This window comes from Oryzias latipes, chromosome 23, assembly GCF_053564925.1.
Source record: "Oryzias latipes strain Hd-rR chromosome 23, Olatipes_Hd-rR_3.1".
Taxonomy (NCBI): Eukaryota; Metazoa; Chordata; class Actinopteri; order Beloniformes; family Adrianichthyidae; genus Oryzias; species Oryzias latipes.
In genome coordinates this window covers 15,905,493-15,927,226 of record NC_136259.1, presented here as the reverse complement: position 1 = coordinate 15,927,226, position 21,734 = coordinate 15,905,493, and the positions used below count along the sequence as shown (strand labels likewise).

Sequence of the window (21,734 nt, the reverse complement as noted above, 5' to 3'; positions counted from 1 at the left end):
GTTAGTTTAAGCTTTTGAAATGCTGGAAATGTTAAATCAATTAAAGAAATGCCGTATTTCTTTCCTATTATACTTACTTAAAGAAGGAAGGATGATTTTGGAGCTATCCATGGTGCTGAAAACCTTCAACCCCTCGAGCAAATTTCAACAGTTAAGGATTTCTGTTCTTTTTTAGTTTTAATAACTTGAAATATTCAATAAAAGTACAAAAACACAAAATAAAATGTGAACCAAACAGTTTTACTTTCGTCACATTTTTTCTACAGTCAAATTTTGTCATCATGAAAGGAAAACCAAAAAAATAAACTCATTAAACAAAATAAAATATTAAAAACACATCTGTTGGATGGAAACTTTGATTTTGGTCAATGATAACAATTTGATCTGAAAGTCTTTGTGAAAATGAAAACTAACAGCTGCTAATGAAAAAAGTGAAGATGACCAGTTTTTGCTTGTTTTTCTTGCTCGAAAGACAAACATTGAGATGTGAAATCATATACTAACTCTTTTTTCATTTCAGTTTAATTACATTTAATAGGTCATGCATAAGTTCAATCGTTATGTACAGTTTTATACTTAAACAGAACATCCTCTCTGAATCAGAGTTCCACCGATGGCACTGAAGCACAAAGCAGACAAAAGAAAGAAGGAAGATGAGTAAAATGACAAAATGAAAAAAAAAAGTTTACAAGCAGGTTTACAAGCCAGAAAAAAAGACACAAACTCATTGTTAGTTTGTTCTGTATTACTATATTGTGTGTGTGCGAAAGTGATGTGATTTAAAATTTTTTATTTTCTTTAAAGCACATGATCTGTAACTATGATTATTGATGGCAAGTTACTCATTTCTATCAGTTCATGTTGAGTTTAAGTGAATTGGGACAAATATTTTCGAGCGTTCCAACCTAAATGTACGCCCGATGTGTCCATCCATGCCACACTAATCCAAGTTCTCCTTTGACAGCTACTTCAGCAAAGATGCCTGAACCACCCACCTCCAAGACAGCACTTCCTGAGAGAGATCGAGGTATCCCACAGAGATCTGAAAATTTATCTCCACCTTGTTCAGGATCTGCAACAGGGGCTCCTCCTGGGTCGATATACGCCCCATAGAGTTATTGTTCAGGTGAGATTCTGGAAGATCTACTGTAGCAGTCTTTACTAAAGTTAAACCAGAAAAGCGCACTGCAAAGGAAGGGTAAAGCACAGTATTGATAAATAACAAAAGTAAGTAAATAGGGCAAAGAATAATAAACCCTTATATGGATTACAAGGAAAATTAAATGTCAAAAATACAATCTTTCTATGGTTGAAAGGTTACACAAAAAAGGATCAGAACAGTAACATTGATGGAAAAAAGTAATACTTTTGTTCTTATCGACAAATGTAGATGTTTATTTCAAAATAAATGGCACCTTTTTAAATTCATGAAAGTTTAAAGCTCTGTTACAAGTGAAATATGGTGCAGCTCAAATAGGGCAAGGATGTCTCGAGAAAGGGTGAATGTAAGCTTGAAATAAACAATTTTTTAAAAGAAGTTCTCAGGTGATTTTACAATAAAATAACACAAATAAAAGGTATGTAAAGTAAGTCCTCTTAGTATGGAGGTGAGGCAAGCTCGTCCCAGGTACCTGAAATTGAAAGGAAGACCCTTGTCAGCCTAATGTGTGCATGAATGTCCACTGCATAAAATAAAAATGCTCCAATTACAAGTTGTAAAACAGATAAAAACAGATATTTTGAAACAGGGGACCTTACTGTTTCATGACTCTAAAACTGGTAAACAGCCAAAGCCATTAGCTTCGGGCAAAGGAGTTTTACTTCGATGAAGAGGACAAGCATTACAATTGTGATCAAACTAGACAAAGTGTTGAACTAAGATTCACTACCATCTCTTTTGACATGAATGTAAAAAATAATATACAAAAAGTCATAGAATGCTTGAAAAAATATAAAAATGAATGATAATACATGCAATTTCAGACCCATCCGGCAGTTACAAAAGTGACCAAATGAATTATAAAATAAATAAAGGGAAGAGAACCCACAAAGTAAGTGAGTAAATATGACAACAGGTGGGACACCATCACCATCATCTGTATCATTTCAGACTGTGAGATGCTCTCCCTAAAACATTCATGTTAAAACAGCTGAGGAACTCGTGTCTTTTCCTCTCAGAGATGTTTCTGTCATCCAATATATAATCATGGCTTCCACGGAGACCATGGAGTGATGACAACAAATGATTGTTTGACTTTTAGAACACATTCGTCATTCCAAGCAAAGCCCCCAGCGAGGATGCGACGAGCCAAACGACAGTGCGAGCTGATGGTGAGTCACCCAGAGCCCTCCTGAGAGCATGTCCACGTGAGCGTGCCGTGTTTACAAAGTCAACATGTCTCTGCAACTCCACCGCTCACCTTTCATATTTTTATTTATAAAGAGTCATCCAGTGATAACCTGCAGAAGGCCGTACCTGTGGTCTGCATGTTTATCATCATGATGATTACACGCCAATGCTACCGTCTGTTTGCAGCAGCTGTGCGATAATTAAAAGAATAATCATGCTGCCTGTCTTTCACCAACTTTATCTCCATGTAGATCTGTGACTGAGCTCAATTCACAAATGAGAACTTGTAAACCTCTGAAGGAATTGCACTGATAACACAATCTCTCCTTTGGAGTGGAAATTGCCCTCACACACAAACTGGGACAGCAGACGGTGACATTTTGTGAGAATGTTGCGCTTTGATTGACTTTAAACCTCCAACAATATAAGTGCATTTTTGTTCTGTAATGGAAAAGTGGGTCTTAAGGTGATTTAATGTTGATCCACACGACAGTTTGTAACTGAGCGTGCTTGATTATGCAAGTGTGAACACTCACCTTAGTTTGGTTGTGGACCAAAAAAAGAAACTCTTCTCCAGCATTAAAACGAGGGTCTCATTTCACTTGCAAGTGAACCCTGGTACGTTTCTTTTACAGTGTGAATACAGATGATTCAATAAATTAAAGAGTAGCTACTCCTGTAAATGCAGGTAAAGAAATATAGTTAAAGAAGCACATTTCATAAAAACTTTAAGGATTTGTAAGTATGTATATAAAGTGTGTGTGTGATAAAGTGTGTAGATAAAGCTACTTGGCGATGTCTAATATCTATCATGACTAACCAGTTGTTTTTTTTCCCCCCTTCATTTTATGCATTAAAAAAAAAGACTGCAAACTGCAAGACTTTCCAGGGGGTTGGGTCTGCATGGTAAACCAAATGAAAGGGCAGATTTTGGGGGCTTCCCCAACCCAGCTGGACCGGCTCCACAGGAGTGTCCAGTATAAAAATCCCCCTTAAAAAATCAAAGCCCTTTGTGTCAGCAAGCGTGGTCTTAGCTTCCGCCTGATTGCCTGTATTAACCAAATTCCTGGCTTGGTTGTGTGCTTGTCTCTAGCTTTTATAAAGGCATTATGCATTGTTAAATGAGATATACAAATTTCCACTAAGTTTATACTTTCCATGCAACAGGGAAAAATCCTTTCACAATAAGAGCTGCAGTTTTTTTATTTCGCTGTGGGCTTTGGATGATGAATATTAGAGGCTGTTTAGATTGATTCATTACGCGCTTGTTAATCTAACAGAGCTGGGGGACAAACTCTAATCACAATCATGTCTTCAGTCTTTGTTGACTTTGACCACACACACCTGAAAGGTAACAGATTAATTAATCCCTTAATTTCTGGAACGGCACAAATGAAAGAATTTTTTTTAGGACCTTTAACTTCTGCTATCTATTCTGGTGAACTGGGATTAATGATTAACATATTGTTTTTCTTACAAATTGGAGATTCATTATTCTGAAGAAATTGAAAATGACACAGCTGTGTTGGTTTAGACTACAAACTGCAGTTTTATGTTTTTTTTGTGTTGTTTTTTTATTTACTAAGGCATCAGTTCCATAAACGATCTCTATAAATTGTATTCAAATAACCTTCAAGTTAAAACATGATGTATCTAGAAGTGGCTGAACCATAACTTTAACACTAAACAGTATGTTATATCTATTTTTAAGAGACTGGAAATGTGACGTGAGTACAAGAATGTGCTAAACTCACATTTTTGAAAGCACATTTAGTCTATGGTGTTCACACTGGACATAAAGGAAGGGGCTTCTTCTTCTTTTGTAACTGTTTACTAGCGCATGTCCACCTCCAACATGGCACAGCAGTGCCAATTTTCTCAGCCTTGCTCCTGGCTTTTTCATTCATAGCTCCATTCCGATATATGAAAGAGTTGCTGTCATATGAATCCAAAAACCACAATCATTAATTTCTCCTTCATTAACATTTTCCAAATGATTTGTACGTCTGAAAATTCAAAAGAGTGCCATACATAGGTCACTACCAAATCCAAGTCTCCGACTAGCCAAACTTTGATCTGGTTTACATTTCAACATGCTTTCAACGTTTTGTATGTGGAGCCCAAAATTGGGCATAGAAACTTGCAAAGTAATGCATCAACCCAAGAGTTTTGAACACGAAATCCCGAAACACGGATAGAAATGTGTGAACTTCTCATTGTAAGTGGTCGCTTATATGCACATTTCCGAGGGCGGTGTGAACATAGCTTTCCATTATCTCTGTGTAAAATATTCCCTCCCATCACAGTGATGGTTTGAAATAACTTTTAGTAACGTAATAGTCAGAACTCAATAAAGTGTAAAACAGAAGGCGTTTCACTGAGAACAGGCATCTCTCCAAAGGCTTTTATGTAATTTTTCTAGTTTTGTCTTTTATTTTTATTTCTAATCACTCACCAGAGATGAAATTCAAAGAATTAAAGTAGCAGTCAGAATGTCAGGAGTACTGTGGAGTAGGAAATTATATAATTCCTCACAACTCCACAGCATTTTCAGTTAATTTACAGACTAACGGAAGAACTAACATGTTTAGTCAAAAAGGAAAACATTTGAGGCTTTTTATAGATTTTTTTTTTTAATCAGGAAGTAGTTTTAACTTTTCTCATTACATTCTGGATCTTCCTATTATGCTTCAGCCTTTTTAAAAGATGAAACATTCTTTCTTCCTGTTAGGCTGCAGAGTTGAAAAGCCTTACCATTTTCCAGGGCGCAGAAATCCAGAAATACTCATAACTTTGAAGGCAAGAGTCATCTCATCCACATTAGAAGTCAGATGAAAGTGATCTGGCATAATGCCATGTTTGTGTCATCGTTTCCAATGCAGCGAGAAAGAAGTTTCTTACATTTTCAGTTGCTTCTGTTAAATGCTGTGCATAAATTTGGAGGTTTTGGGCAGTTTCTGCACTTTTTCCAATAAATAGCACAATTTTCTATAATCACTTGGTAAAACTCTAAAAAATGTTTTACAGTTTGTTTGATTTAAAAACTTTTTTACGCCTAATGCTACATTCACACCGCTTATGTGATGTGTATTTAGTCCATGATGTTCACACTGGACTAGCAGAGAGGAGCTTCTTTTCTGTTTTTTGTTTTTTTGTCAGATGGATGTCCTTCATGTCAGTACCAAATCTGAGTTTTTGATTGATCAAAGTTCAACCTGGTGAAACTTTCAATGCATGTTCAATGGCCATGTGTTTTGTACATAGAGCCCAAAATTGTTTTAAAAATATTCGTAGCTACGTGTGAACACCAGAGTTTTGAAAACAGGAGACGGAGACGAGCATTTACATAGATCTTCATTGGAAGTTTTTTGATTTGATTTGATTTGAAATGGTTTATTTCAAGCAATTAAGTAGAAATAATACACAACAGCAATATAAACATCAGTTATACATTCATACAGTAAGTAATCAAACTTAGGATAATTAGACATATTAAAAAATATTGCTTGAAAGGGAGTGGGAGGAAGCGAATTTATATAATCCCACCCCGATTATACTGTAACCATTTTATTACATGATTTATCAATATCCGGTTCCCAGTTTTTATCAGACAGAATTAAAAATCATAAGATATCGATAAAGCACATGACAAAGATGAATTACTTAAATATTACGTCAAAAATAACTATTTTAGAAATCAACATGGCAAGTGCAGATTAGTCATCTGAACTATATGCAGATTATGTTACTTCTAAAAGCCACTCATATGAATAAAACATAATACTATATCAGTAAAGCAGACAACACTGTTTCAGGAATTTTCATAGCAAAAATTTCATCAAGTATCAAAAGTTAAAAACATGTGCAAAATTATGCTACATTAGGAAAGATTTTTGAATCAATTTATCAAGTTTTGGAGAAAGTGAAGTAATATCATTTAAAGTCAATCAATTTAACAATTTTCAATAAGTGATTAATCATTTGTTTTACTTTTTAAATATTTTTTTGTATTTTTTATTTTTATTTTTTTCATAATAAAGTAATGCTGTAGGGGAAGAGTAAAAAGGGTCCATAACTGTCGATTGTCCAAGGTTGGTATTTCTTCTTTTAATAACAGCTGATCTCCTGGGTTCAAAACAGAGTTTATAGTTCTCTTCGATGTTATGTCTGCAGACATTAGATTCAGGTCCATATCCTTCTTCAGCTGATATCAGCTGCGGTGAAAGTTGAGGTCAAGTTGTCTGCAGGTCAGAACTCTGCTGTTATTCAGGTTACGTAAAGTGATGAATCCACGTGTCATATTTCTTGAAATTATTTGGCTCTTTGGTTTATTACTCCATGTTGTTTCAGAGGACCGTGATCAAACACTTTTCAAAGTCTTTCATGGTGCTCACAACCACAACCACAAGTGAAGTGTGAATGTTGAGGGCGGTGTGAACATGGCTTAATACATGATGAATACTGTATTTTTCGCACTATAAGGTGCACTTAAAAGGCTTTTTTTTTTAAACAAAACAAAAGAGCACCTTATATCTGGATTAATTCTGGTTGTGCTTACTGACGTCAAAGCGATTTTAAGAGGTAGAAGGGGGTTTTGTCGAAATGTTTAGTTGGGTAGTACGCTGACACATCTAGTGTGTAGCAGTGCGTTGTCAGAGTGTGTTTTATTATTATTATTTTTTTCTAGTGTTTCCAAACAATGTTGGGATCTACAGTTATTGTGAACACGCTAATGCAGCTAGCGCATTATGAACAAGTTCAACGGAAAGCCGTTGTGGTGGATGTGGCAGTGCCAAGTGATGGAAACATCAGGAAGAAAGAACATGAGAGACTAGATAAATACCAGGGACTTGGAGAAGAACTGGAAAAAGCCTGGAAAGTGAAGGTGACAGTGGTGCCTGTGGTGATTGGAGCACTTGGGGCAGTAACCCCCAAGCTGGAGGAGTGGCTACAACATATACCTGGAAAGACTTCAGACCTCTCAGTCCAGAAAAGCGCAGTGGTAGGAACAGCTAAGATACTGCGCAGGACCCTCAAGCTCCCAGGCCTCTGGTAGGAAAAACTGATCTTTTTATGTTTTTTTTTTGTTTTATTAATTGTAAACCCTTTTCACCATATTGGAACTTTCTATATAGAGCCTTTGTTGGTTCTACTTGTCTATTATTTAAAAAAAATGCATAGACAAAATATGGTGCAGCTAGAGACTTGAATTGCTTCTTTGTGCTTACATAGAGAATATGGACTGAGGAACGGACAAACATTTACAGGTGTGAAAAGGCATTTCAAAAAACAAGATTATAGAGTGGATAAGCTGCAGTGCAGAGGCTTTTAATGTGAGCAAGCAGTTAATAGCCTGAACTTTAATAGTCGTCGCCTCAGGCCATATTTTTTTTCAATATACGGAAAAGAAAACAGAAAAAGGGTTGAATGTTGGTAATAAATACTGTAAGCTGAATAATAAAACTGTAATGTTTACCCTTTGGCTTAAGCAGTAAACCAAAGCAATATTAGCAACATTTTAATTCGTATCAAGCAGTTTTGACACAAGTTGGTGATAAGATTGCTTGATTTGCATTTAAGGAAAGATTAAATGGTACATTTAACCACAAAATATGGTGGTTATTATAGAAGACACATACAAGTGTGTGGAAAAAGAGTACAAAGTTGTACTTTTAACCCTAATGGATCCACATGCCCTTGTAAAGCAGTCTCACTTATAATTTTCTGACTGAAGAGCCCCCAGGCTATGAGCACAACTGCAAACTGTCAAAACAGCTGCAAATTCAGCCGCAGCTGCCAGCTGGCTTTTGTTGTCAGGCTGATTTGGAGCAGCTGTTCCTGTGGCAAAGACCGTAAGACGGCAAAGGCACTTGTTAGCGAAAAAGGTCAAACAATATTGCTCAATTATGTCTGCACACTTGCGTTCATCACTTCAGGGTGGAAGGTGAAAAACAGTGCTGTGAAATACCGCTTGCACTTTTTACACTTGTATAAAAAAGCTGCTCCATCCAAGCCACACATATCATGCAAAGCGTCAGATGCAATTGACGAAAGCATGCAACCACTGGACTCTATAGCAGTGGAGATGCGTCCTCTGGAGTGATGAATCACGCTCTTCCATCTGGTAATCTGATGGACGAGCCTAGGTTGTAGAGGTTGCCAGGATAACAGTACATTTCGGACTGCATTGTTCCGAGTATAAAATTTGACTGAGAGCTTCAGGATACCAAAACATTTTGAACAATTTCATGCTTTCAACCTTGTGGTAACGGGTTGGAACGGGCCCCTTCCATGACTGTGCACCTGTGCACAAAGCAAAGTCCATAAAAACATGGAGGACAGTCTGGTGTGGATGAACTTGACTGGCCTGCAAAAAGTCCTGACTTGAACCCAGTAGAACACCTTTGGGATGAATTAGAGCAGAGACTGAGAGCCAGGCCTTCTCCACCAACATGAGTGTGTGACCTCACCTATGCACTTTTGGAAGAATGGTCAAAAATTCCTACAAACACACTCCTCAACCTTATGGACAGCCTTCCCAGAAGAGTTGAAGCTGAAATAGAAGCAAAAGGTGGACCAAAATTTTTTGATTTTTGATTTGATTTAAATGATTTATTTCAAGAATTGTAGTCAAAGCAATAAAGAATTTACACATATTTATCAAAGTCATTAAAGAAATGATGAAATGCATAGATTAAAAAGACAGAAAATAAAACAAAACAAAAACTTCACTTAAATCACATTTGCTTAATTAAATACAGTGATTATTAACTAAAGTACAATAAAGTACAAGTAGATCTTGATTTATTGATTGAAAAGGAGTAGGAAGAAGCAAGCTTATATAATCCCACCCCTACTGAGTTAATTCATTTTATAGTTTTACAGTTTTTAAAATCCGGTTCTGATCAGATAGATTCTCTTCAAGTAACAAAATCCAGTGCCTAGTAATGATTATCTTCAGAAAACATTCATTCATGATTTAAGTAAACAGTGACGGTAACCAGTATGTAATAATAATTGATTATTATTAGAACACATGATCACATTAAACCAGTAATTATTGCTACACATTGCAGATCAAGTAAACAAAATGAATAGCTTATTAGTTTTAATACAAACCTTTCAGTAATCATTTTTGCACATTACAATATAATACTCATTGGTTGTAATTAAAGAAGCTTTGATTATGTTACCACAATCAAGTTCACACATGTATTTGTATTGGAATTATTCAAACGCCTGTCGATCTTTAAATCATCTTATCTTCATATCCTGAAATAAGAATTTCTTTATACATTTCTTTATACCTTTTCTTTGTGGTTCTTATCAGTTTGATCTTGAAGTTCCTACATCCTCTCAGTTTGGACTCTACAAGTTAGGAATGGGATGGGACTTAAGTTCATAGGTGGAGGCAAGGCAGGTGAGCCATTACTTTTGGTAATATTGTGTAATTTTATACATTTTCTGCCCTGTAGTTCATCATCATTCCACTAGGGGCAATAAAAGGCCATTTCATGCTCATTTCAAAATGGCTGCTTCCATTACATCTCAGACGCTTTTGGGTGGAATTTTCTTTGCTAATTTTCATGACTTTACGGTGAGAATAACCAATCAGTTATCAATAATTTGTTAAATGACAATTTTCCGTATTGGAAAAATGCAAAACTTGTTGATAATTGTTCTTTAAAACACAGTTACACCATGCTAAAAATGTGTGGATAATATTTGAGACAGTGGGTAGATAGGGTGATTTTTTTTTTTTTCTGAAGATTTATGTAAGTCTTTTGCATCTTAAACTAACATTGTTGCAAACAAAACTTACCAAATCAACCAAAAAATCATCATTGATATTATCTTTATCTCAATTAAAATTTTTATTGCAAAAATCTTGTGAAGTTTTGTGTCAATTTTTTATTAGGTGCAAATTTGTTTTATATAAACCTGCATTATGACACATAATTGTGTTAAAGAGGCCCCACTTTATTTAAATATGAAGCAGGTTGCCCTCTGTGAACAAGCCCAGAGTACATATGGGAGAAGAAAAGAAACGTGCAGAGCAAATTCGAGAAGCAGTCCTATTCCCAGCGGAGCCTTGGTACTCCTCTGCAGCTCCTGAGAAGGAAAGAAATCGAAAGTTTGGAGGGAAGCTCTTATTAAGTGTCAAAGACAAAAGAAGCTTCTTTCTCTGGCTTTAGTTTTGGAGCTGCTTTCAGTTCCCTTTAAAGAAAACCAAAAAAAAAAAAAATCTCAGTGGTCTACTGAATGTAGTTATTCTGTTACAACTTGATGGGAGTCATCAGGGTGCATTTGAATCTGCAGTGTTTCTGCATCAGTTACTGAACATTTATTCTTCTGTTCATTTAATGTTACGTGCTCATGATTTCCCACCGTTCTCAGAAAGTGTTCAAACCTATCTGTGGCGGCTTCCCCTTCTCCATCACACGTTGCTAAAATGAGTTCTACCTTTGTTTCTGCCTCATTTGTTGTGACCTTTATGATTTTGAATAAGTCTGTTTCTTAGAATCTAGAATAAGAGCGAAAAAATGAAGGAATGTGAAGTCATTCTATATTCCACTTACTGAGTGGAAGAGGGTTTATAGAAAACCCTCACATTGTCTGATGTGCTGCGAGATGCAATCATAGAAAAAATGCCAGGAAGTTGGGAAAAAAAAAAAGAATTGGATTGATTCCCTTTATCTGCATTTGTATTAAAAAGAAGAATTAAAAAAGCAAAGCAGTATTTCTTTTTGGAAGCAACTGTTTAAAAAAGTCAAGAAACAATTTGGAGTTTTTCCAAAAACTAAAAGTTACTTTGTGGATAGTTACTATGTGGTTTTAAAAAACCGGCACAAGCAAACATGTGTGACGTGCAGCAGGTGTGACCGCCTTCCTGCATGAGGAAAAATGCAGCAATGTTTAAAGTGTTTTTGTGTGTGATCCGGTGGGTAAAATAACCATTGATTTCTTTCCGGCTTCAGAGCAGCCTTCCCTGTCAGGTCTTTTTGTCTGATCGATAATCCCAGCACATTACCACGCTCACACTGTAACTGACCGGGGAGCGAATGAGTCACTCCTTCTGCAATCAGCCTGTGTAGTTCAGTGCACGTACCTTAAGAGCCTCATTTTCAAATATGCCTTCATACAACAGGCAATCGAAAAAAACACATTGGGACTTTTTAGAAGAATCAATGCTTTTTTTCGAAATGCTACAAAATGCACAGTGCCTGTGTGACTGTCTTTTTTTCCTTTTGAACAGGAGGAAACGATCAACTTGTGTTTTCTTGTTGAAATGACTAAGGCTTTAATATTCAAACAGGAGGATTTCTTCTTGAGTCCCACTTCAATTCGCCGTTTTTAGCCAAAATAAAAAAAAACTTGTCATTTTCTAGGACATAGTTTCTACAAAGCATCAGTAGTTCATTAAAAATTCTCCTCGGAGTTGTGGGCGGGACTTTAGGCACGCAAGTCTTCCTCCCCTTCCCATCATCCATCTTTTTACATGTTCCCCCTGCTAGCTTACAGCCCCTCACACCCCCAACCTAACATTAGCAGTCCAACAAAAATTGGCGAGGAATATCAGAGCTATCCAGTCATACCGTTTTGAGCCAGATGCCAGCTCAGACGAGGAAAAGAAGATGTACATGGATGTAGTTGTCTAAAAGTGGATTCATCAAAATGTGGCTTGGCGTAGTAGTTTCCGCTTCAAGCTCACTTTCTCCAGCGGCCTTTTTCACAGCAATTTCAATAAAGAAAAACTCAGAAAATTCAATTTTAAGCTTAATTTTCCTAAATATTTGTCCTCCATCGTCAGAAAAATGCCAAAAGATCAAGTTAAAAATACCAAATAGATGATTTTCATCATAGTGGGTTGTTAAACATCTGCTGCAGATTGATGATGCCAATCACATCCAGTTCTGCATGGGACCAACTCCAATTTACAGAACAAAGCCATTCTGGAATATGTGGTTCCAGAATGGCTAAATTCTGTAAGTTGATCCGACTTCCAGAATTGGGCTGACTTCCAGAATGAAGCCATTTTTAATAGAAGAGTAATAACATCAAGTCAGTTTAAATAGCAACCACAAGGTGGCTTTTTGCAAATCAGTGCCTATTTGTTTCAAGGTAAAACAATTCCACTTTACAACAACCTTATTTGCCTCAAACTTATAGCAATTTTGAGCTTTTGGAAAAAAAAATTATCTTTGAAAGTAAACACCAAAAACTATGTTTTTGAATTAACATATGAGTACACACAGCTTGAAAGTGGTTCTATGCAGCCTTTTTACCAATTAGCTGGCTTTTTTTAACCAATTACCCTCCTTTTTTCATGCAAGCGTTAGTTACAATTCAGTAAAGCCTTATGGGACATGTGACACATTTGTATCTTCTCGTCATAAATGATCGTAAACCCTGTCCTGTCTCCACTGTTTATTTTTATTTTATCCGAAAATAATTAGGCACTTTTTGACTTGATTTATTTCAAGCATTGTGGCCAAAGCAATAAAGAATTTACACATATTTATCAAACTCATTACAGAAATTATGAAATGTATAGATAAAAAAACAGGAAAAAAAGCAAACAAAAAAAAGACACTTAAATCACATATGCTTAATTAAAAACAGTGATCATTAAATCAAGTCAAGTAGATCTTGGTTTATTGCTTGAAAAGGAGTGGGAAGAAGCAATCTTATATAATCCTAATCTAATTATCCAAAGTTTGATTAGTTATTGTTTGAATGTATAATTGATGATTGTATTGTTTTTGTGTATTATTTCTATTTGATTGCTTGAAATAAACCATTTCAAATCAAAAAATCCCACCCCTACTGAGTCAATTAATTTTATCGTTTTAAATAGTTTTTGTAATGGGTCTGATCAGATAGATTCTTTTCAAGTAACAAAATCCAGTGCCTATTAATGATTGTTTATCTTCAAATTATCTTTTTTAAATGCTTCAAACCTTCTTCTCTCAATGGAAGCGTGCCTTCAGATGTGTTAAATTGGACTCTGTGATAAAACTCCATTGTTGCAGTTTTGGATCTCATCACTCGCCTTTCCATCTTAATCTAGAACATTTACGATGTAAACAGACCTGATCTTCGGAATACATTACATCAATTTTGTTTTCTTTCAGGAGGAAAGCTGTTTGGATTGAATCCTTAAACTGTTCTGGGCTCGTGCATTAAAAAATAAAAACAACAAGTCGAAGTATCTGAAAATGAATCCCAAAAAAACAGGTTTGTGGTGTTTTGACTCATTTAAAGGTTAAACGATTAGGAAAAAAAAAGGAGAATAATCAACTTTGCTTTTTAATCCAGTCTGGCTAATGCTTAGGGAGGTGCATTTGCCCGGTTGAACAGATGCAGCCTTTATTTAGATGCTATCTTTATATTCATGAACTCTCTTTGTACATATGCCAGGTTAAATGGCCGTTAATATATCCACAGCTGGACAGAGTCAGAAGCAGAAACCATGGAGTGCAGGATTTCAAGTTAATGGCAGATAGGGGATCAATAACAAACATTAAATGTGTGCAACTTCTGATCAAAGCTCTTGTTTTGCAATTTATAGCTGTTAGATATGTACTGACTTATCGTCGTGAAGTCTGAGTAAGACTACTAAGCATGTTTCTGGATGAGCATGCTTATCCTCACAGACTGTCTGCTGATAAATAATCCATGCTGTCAGCGCCTACAGGAAGCTGAGCATGAGACGAAAAGATAAATGATGGAAAGACAAAGATTAGAAGGATAGAGTCGGCGAGAAAAACACAGGAAATGAGATTATGTTAATAGATTTTGGGTTTTGAGGTAGGGACTCTTCATATTATTGGGTTTCTAACGGCAGGAGCTTAGAGCTGATTTAAAGCTTCAACTTAAAAAGTTTCCTACAATAATAAATAGTCTGGCATATTACTTCACGATAAATAATTAAACCTATTTATACAACCTTATGTATAAGAGATGATTTGAGAAGGTGAGCAAATTCTGCTGTGTTACCTGTTCTAACCAACAGATGGTGCTGTGATTCTATAGTTGCTTGACCTCTTTGGTGGTGCTGGTGGTGGGGCATCAGATGTTGGAGAACAATTCATCTGATTGACTTTACAAGGGGAGAAAAGCACATGTAAACGGATTGTGCAACTGAGAGTGGATTGTATAACAAAGACGGCACCGCTTACCTTTAGCTGTCATGTCGAGGAGGGAGAGTTTGTGGGTGTGAGGGAAAAAAAAGTGAAGCCTTAGTGTCTCTCTTTTATTTTTACTTAAATTCAAGACAGACATGTTTGCAAACTCCACAATTCCTACCTTTTCTCTCATTTCCATTTTCAAATTGTCTGCTTCCTTTTCTCTCTTCACTGCTCTCCTGCAGTCTCTGCCTTTTTCCCCTCAATAATCATATTTCTTCCAAGAAATGCTTGCAGTTTAAACAGACTTCTGGCATTTTCCTCTTATTTTAAAGTGTAAAATAAAGTCCCAAAATGTTATGTATGCGCTTAACATGAGTGTAAGCTTCATGCAAACACATGCAGTAAGGAGATTGGTGCATTTATTTCCAATATAGTTGCATTTATACAAAAGAAACAAATAAGGAAGGTGTCAAATATAGTAATAAACATTTTTTGTCGCTACCACTATTTCAGTTTAACTGGGCTTTGTTTTTTTTAAAGATCTAATGTTTTTAAACGACATAAATCCAGCAACATACATTCAATGACTATGTAGCTAGATTTAACAATTTAAAAAGTCATTAACATTGCTTTGTAAATGTCACATAGCTATAGAAGACTTGAAAATGATTTCTAGTCGTATATGTGAATGTATATGATGCATAACCTTCAAGGTAAAAAACTGTTCATATATTTTCTTTGCTGCTAAAATGTCAATGTCAACTTTTTTCTTTTTTTTTTTTTAATTTTGCAACTTTCATCTCAGAGGTAAATCATCAGCTTGAGCCAGCCTTGGTCTTGGCACACCAAGATTACCCTCAGTTAACCGGAATCTCATTAAAAAGGAGGTAGATACCTTGGATTTTACCAAGGTCATACCTGTATTTTATGACCAACCAATGATATCCTGACGATTAAGACACAGCTGGAAACTAGGACCCAATGTTCTATTTTTACTTTTTTAGAGAAATCTTTTGTTACCCTGCACTTGCAGTAATTGGGACTTTTTCTATCCCGTTGAGGCAGCCCACTAGCAGTACTATGTTGTGCCACTGACAAATAGTGAATTTCCCTGTGAAGGATGGCAGTTGCAGGACTTTTTTTGAGAAAGAGGAAGAAAAGACGACTGGAGAGCAAATAATCTGTTAAATTTTTCAAATTAACTCCATGATAGGAATCCGTTATTCTTTTCTATCATGTCTGGTGGAGCTGGCAGATCATGCCATGTCTGGGCCTTTACCTGTAATTCCATCCATCTACCTTCTTCCGCTCATCCAGGACCAGGTTGCTTAGACAGCAGCCTAAGCAAAGATGCCCAGACTTCCCCGGCGATTTCCTCCAGCTTCTCTGGAGGGACCCTGAGACGTTTCAAGGCCAGCTGAGAGACGTAGACTTCTCTAGTGTGTCCTGGTTCTTTCCCGGGGCATCCGCCCAGTGGAACATGCAGAACACCGCCCCAAGGGGGCGCCCAGGAGGCATCTGACCATGTCCATCCCTTTATGACCACAGTGTTATCATCTTCTGATCATCTGCTCGAGCCACCTCAACTGGTTCCTCTCAATGTATAGGAAGAGCAGCAGCTCTTCTTAGAGCTCTCTGTGCGTGACTGAGCTTCTCACCCTATCTCTAAGGGAGCACCCTGCCACCCGATGGAGGAAGCTCATTTCAGCCGCATGTACTCGAGAACTCGTTCTTTCGGTCGGACTCAGAGTTCATGACCATAGGCGAGTTTTGGAGTGAAGATTGACCAGTAAATTGAGAGTCTTGCTTTCTGGCTCAGCTCTCTCCACCACAACAGACCAGTACAGCAACTGCATAATGGCAGACGCTGCTACCTGTAATTAGTGGTTGTAAACTTTTTATTTAAGGATGTTGATTACTTACTCACAAAAAAAGAAAATCTGTGGCTTGTTATCCAAATATTAATAATAGGCTGACATCTGGCTCAAAACTATATGGCTGGATAGCTCCAATATTGCTCGCCATTTTTTATTGCACCGCTAATGTTAGGTTAATTCAATTCAATTTTATTTTTATGGCCCAATATTGCTACAATAGTCGTCTCTGTGAGCTTCATACCGGAAGTTGTATAACAAACATGAAAGAGTTAGAGTTAGAGTTGTGAGGGGCTGTGGACAACAGCATGTAAACAGAGAGCTCTCCGCAATGGGGAGGGGAAGGGGGGCAGGGTTCTCCTCACCAAGGTCTCGCCCACACTCAGAGGTGCATTTCTGATGAACTGCTGCCACTCAGCAGAAACTATGTCCTACGACAGATTTTTTTATTATGGCTAAAAACTGATAACTTATAATTAAAGACTACTGGGAACACTTTTCTAATATATCAAAAGATTATTGGAGTGGGACTTGAGTATGTTAAGGGCCTACTCATAACTTGTTTTTGTCTTCGCTTTACTCTTAAATTCTAAATAAACTTTACGGATGCCAAGAGACCTCCTACTCGTCTGAATGGCTTTGCAGAGATTACCAACAGCAACGCTACCGTACAGCTCCAACGGCCACTACTTCCTTACTACAAATTGGAAGCTACTGACTTCAATATTAAAAGCACAAATCCTTTTTAATGTTTCCTACTTTCTATAAAATGCCATATATGTGAACACGTCACATCTATGGCACTTACAGGAGGACAGGGGAAAACAGAAAATGGCAGAAACTATTCATATCACATGATTTTATTTCATGTAGGCTAGATTAGTGTAATGTTTTTCTTCTCTGGCAGTCTATTAGCAGGGACTTGATTACTCCCATAACTCCTCTTTTAAGATCTTTGCTCTGGTGGCCTGTCAGCTTTAGAATTGATTTCCAGATTACTTTATTAGTCTTTAAATATGGCAGTGGTTTCTGCCCTTTGTGACTTCCAGATCATCTTTTACCTTACAGACTACGCAGAACCCTCAGGTCCACAGGGGCTGGTTTGCTAACAATTCCCACTACAGGAATCGAAACTCATAGCGAGGCTGTATTTCACTATTTTCCTCGCCAGGGGAAGAGTCACCTTGAGGACCAAAAAACTTCTGCTTTTGTGGAGATTTTAAAAAGCTAAGAACCTCTCCTTTTAAAAAAGCTCTTGACTAATAGTGGTTTTTTTTCTGAATTACTTATTTGACTTTCCAACCTTTCTGTAATGTTTTTAATATTAAATTCTATACTCTAATACTTCCTTTTTTTACTTATACTTTATACTTCAATTGTAATCATTATCATCTGATATATTTTATGTACACAGACATGAACACGTGTTTATAAATAATATGTTGCATCTTTATTTATTTTTTCAATTGCTTCTTTTAAATTTTGTTTCTTTGCTCTGCAGTGTTCTCAATGAATAAAACATGCCAGCATTTACATTTATTACATTTATCTCTCATGGTTTGTCTCATTGTTATTGTTTGATTGATTGATCAAACTGCAATGTGAAAACATCCAGTGATATTTTATTAATTCACTCAAATTACAACAGTGAGTAACAGATTTTTTTACATGAATAATTAACTGCAGTCCTAATGCTTTGAAAATATATGAAAAACCCATTTATAGTCATTTCATCACTTTGATAACCGTTCATCCCTCACATTGGTAGGGGTGCACATACAAAGGTGGACAGAACTGAAAAAGAAAACCTCAAAAAGGTGAAGAAAGGTATTCTGTACATGTTCTGTCGAACAATGACAACAGACAACAGCCTCAAAATTCTTTGTGCAATTTTGAAGGGAAACTGATTGCAGCAGCAGACAGATTGTACCGTGTTTAAATAAAAATGTAGCGTCTTTCATGAGGGCTGAGGCTCATTGAACATGACCATTGGTGATCCAAACCCTCAGGGGGCTTTATGTTACATGTGTGGTATAATCAGAAGAGAGTGTGCATACAGTTCATGTATATAAATACAGCCATATCCAAGTTTTTGAATTTATTATGAAAACACCACAGGCCTTGTTCGAGTTTGATGCCTTTGCACAATGTTATCATGCCAGTAATAGCACAGAGACACTTCCCAATCTCAGCCAAAACTCCAGACAAGAAAAAATCCCCAGTTTTGCAGGTATTAAAAAAAAACCAATAAAATAATACTTATCCCGGACAAGCCCCCATTTGATCACAGTCAGACTCAAGGTAGTGACAAAGGAGGGAAGCCACTTAACAAAGGTATATAGATTATTTTTAACTTTAGCTAGCCAGGTTTCGAAGTTCCTTTAAGAGTGACTTCACATGCTGGTAAGCAATCAGCCCAAGTGTTGTGCGTTGGTCAACTTGGCTCCTACCCCACTGTCCTGAATGGAAAAAAATAGACTACATAAAATACTACAATGAAGCAACAAAACAGACAGCTCTAGGTTGTCACATGGGTTGAACTGTTAATATAAATATACATTATGCTAATTAAAATTTGCTTAATATTAATTTTACCACAAAGTAAAATGTTTTTTCAACAAGCAAAGTTTTGCTTAAAAAAAACCCCTCTTGACTTTGTTAGGCTTTGACACGCTTCTCATTAACTGTATGAGCGTGAAACTCAGCAGTGGCAAAATGAAAATAACAAGAATCACCGCAACAAATGAAAATGAACTTGATTGCTGTGCAATCAACGAAGCTAAATGATAGCTCTGGGGGACATTGTAAATCAAGCCCTAATTTGGCCCTCTACTTAATATTACCGCAAAGTTCGCAGCTTTTACATTTTATGTACAATTAAATCAGCCGCACAATCATTTCACCCTAAGAAAAATGCCGATGTAGCCTTTTCACGTCACATAGTTTTGGGGCAGTTTTAAATACAATCATTGCTGACAGGGAAATTATGTTTGTGCCAAGTTAAATAGAAGGACAAGAAAGGCAAGATGATGACATTCTGTAAATGATAGAAAGATAATTTTGCTTTTTTCCCCTCTAAATTCGCAATAGAAAAAAAAGAGCACAATCCGGGTTCTACAAATCAGTTTTATTGTACAAAATAGGTTAATCATTTTTTGGATTGTACTGGTATTATAAAAGTAATTTTCTGTGTAGAGAAACCTCACCAGATAGGCAATACATTTTGCAGCATTTGTACCCACAAAAACTGCCTATCAGCTCTTAACAAACTCTTTACCCAAAGGTAAATGGGTGAAGACTTTGTGTACTGATGACAACAAAGGGATAAGTTCCCATTGCTTGAAGGAGGAAGGAGCTGTTTTCTGTGGAGTTTATTCTGACCCAACAAGGTTTTATTTTTTGTTTTATGGTCATAATAGTTGCAGTTTTATTCCGTAATAAAAATATAATGCAAAAGTTTAACCACATTTATCTGTCAAGTCTAAATTTGGAGGAAAAAGGGGTCAAGTGCTGTGCTGAAAAGAAAACTGGACTTTTTCTTTGTCAAGCTTCTTTACCTGTGAGGAATGCAGAAATATCTAAAAGTTAAACCCAGAAATTCCCACAATGATGAAGAACATGTGCATTGCTAAGCTCCTTAGAGCCCTGGCCCAATTTAACTGCTTAGAAATGAAAAAAGCAACCAGGAAGTGCTGCAGTAAGAGCTGGCTGGTTGCTCCTTGTGCTTCCTGTGCTGTCTGTTTCAGCATAGCAAACATGTGCTACTATGAAGCCGAGCATTGGCTGCTCCAAGTGGCTCATAAAGCTTCATTCTGATAAAGGTCATAGTCATGTTAAAAAAACAATTCAAGTAATCAGAAGATGGTAACACTGTGGTCATAAAGGGATGGACATGGTCAGTAGCAATACTGTGGCATTGTAACCGTGCTAAATTGGTACCAAGGGATCCAAAGAGAGCCAAGAAAATATCCACACCATAACACCACCATTGAACCGTTGATCTGAGGCAGGATGAATCCATGCTTTCATGTTGTTGATGCCAAAAACTGACCCTACAATCCGAATGTCGCAGTAGAAAATGAGGCTAATCATACCAGCCAAAGTTTTTCCAATCTTCTATTGTCCAGTTTTAGTGAGTCTGTGTGTATTGTAGCTTCAGTTTCCTGTTCTCAGCTAACAGGAGTGGCACTCTGCTGCTGTAGCCCATCTGCCTCAAGGTTGGACGTGTTGTTCCTTCAGAGATGCACTTCTGCAGACCTCGGTTGTAACCAGTGGTTGTTTGAGTTACTGTTGCCTTACTTTTAGCTGGAACCAGTCTGCCCAATCTCCTCTTACCTTTGGCATCAACAAGGCATTTCCACCCACCGAACTGCCGCTGAATGGATATCTTCTCTATTTCGGACCATTATCTGTAAACCCTAGAGATGCTTGTGGGTGAAAATCCCAGTAAATCAGCAATTTCTGAAATCCTCAGACCAGCCTGTCTGGCAACAACAACCATGCCACGTTCAAAGTCACTTTCCCATTCTGATGCCCAGTTTGAACAGCAGCAGATCCTCTTGACCTCTTGAGTTGCTACCATGTTATTGGGTGATGAGAAATTGGCATTAACAAGCAATTTGATGCATCAGCTTCACCAAATGTTTGTAGTTCAACATTTTCTGCCATGTACCAATGTGTTCACATTTACTCAAACCTTGATCTAATTTTACCAAAACGCTTCACTCAAAAATTACCATGAAAATGTTCTTTTTTTGAGGAGAAAATAAAAAAACTGTGTTTTTTTTTTTTAAACTTTGAGCATTTGGCATGTTAACTTATTAAGGCAGAAATGTAGCACCCTATTTTTGTTTGACAATCAGGTAAAGGTCATTCATGTTCTACAAAATAAAATCTTGCTCTGACTGTTGAAACCACTATCAATAAAAATGTTCTCCTCTGCTGAAGTTCAACAACTGAAGGAGGAAGTTTGAAATCAGCCCCTCACATCGTTTCTAAATCTGCACTCCTTTGTTTTTGCCTGAAGCTTTTGAAGCACTTTTCTCCGCTTTACACCAAATTCTCTCATTCCGAAACTTTCTAGATCTCCATCTAAGTGGGGAGATTTTAGCACGATTATAAATCTGAGATAACTACTCTGTAATTCATCACAGAGGGAGAATGTACGCCTAATCATAAGCATAATTACAGAGTATTAGGAGGTCCCCCCCAGGAAAGACAGGGAACAAAGGAGAGAAAGGAGAAGATCAATTGAAGATAAGAACTGGAGAGACAAAAAGATGAGAGGTGACAAGAGGAAGACGAGACACAAAGAGGGACCATAACCTAAAGAACGGCAGTCATTCTCCGGGGCCACATAGATGCCCTCAGTTGAGCTGG

General features: G+C 36.9%; 1 protein-coding gene across 3 annotated transcripts in view; it reads left to right on the top strand.

Annotated features, from left to right (window-relative positions):
* The window catches only part of LOC105357079 (uncharacterized), a 126,428-nt gene that overhangs the window by 43,598 nt on the left and 61,096 nt on the right, over positions 1-21,734 (top strand). For all 3 annotated transcript variants that reach the window (XR_911098.4, XM_078942175.1, XM_078942174.1), the window contains exons 2-3: positions 965-1,126; positions 2,262-2,331. Coding sequence is in view for 2 of the 3 variants with exons in the window: in XM_078942175.1 (XP_078798301.1) it covers positions 965-1,126; positions 2,262-2,331 (232 nt within the window). In the remaining variant the exon portion in view is untranslated. The remainder of the gene's footprint in view (positions 1-964; positions 1,127-2,261; positions 2,332-21,734) is intronic.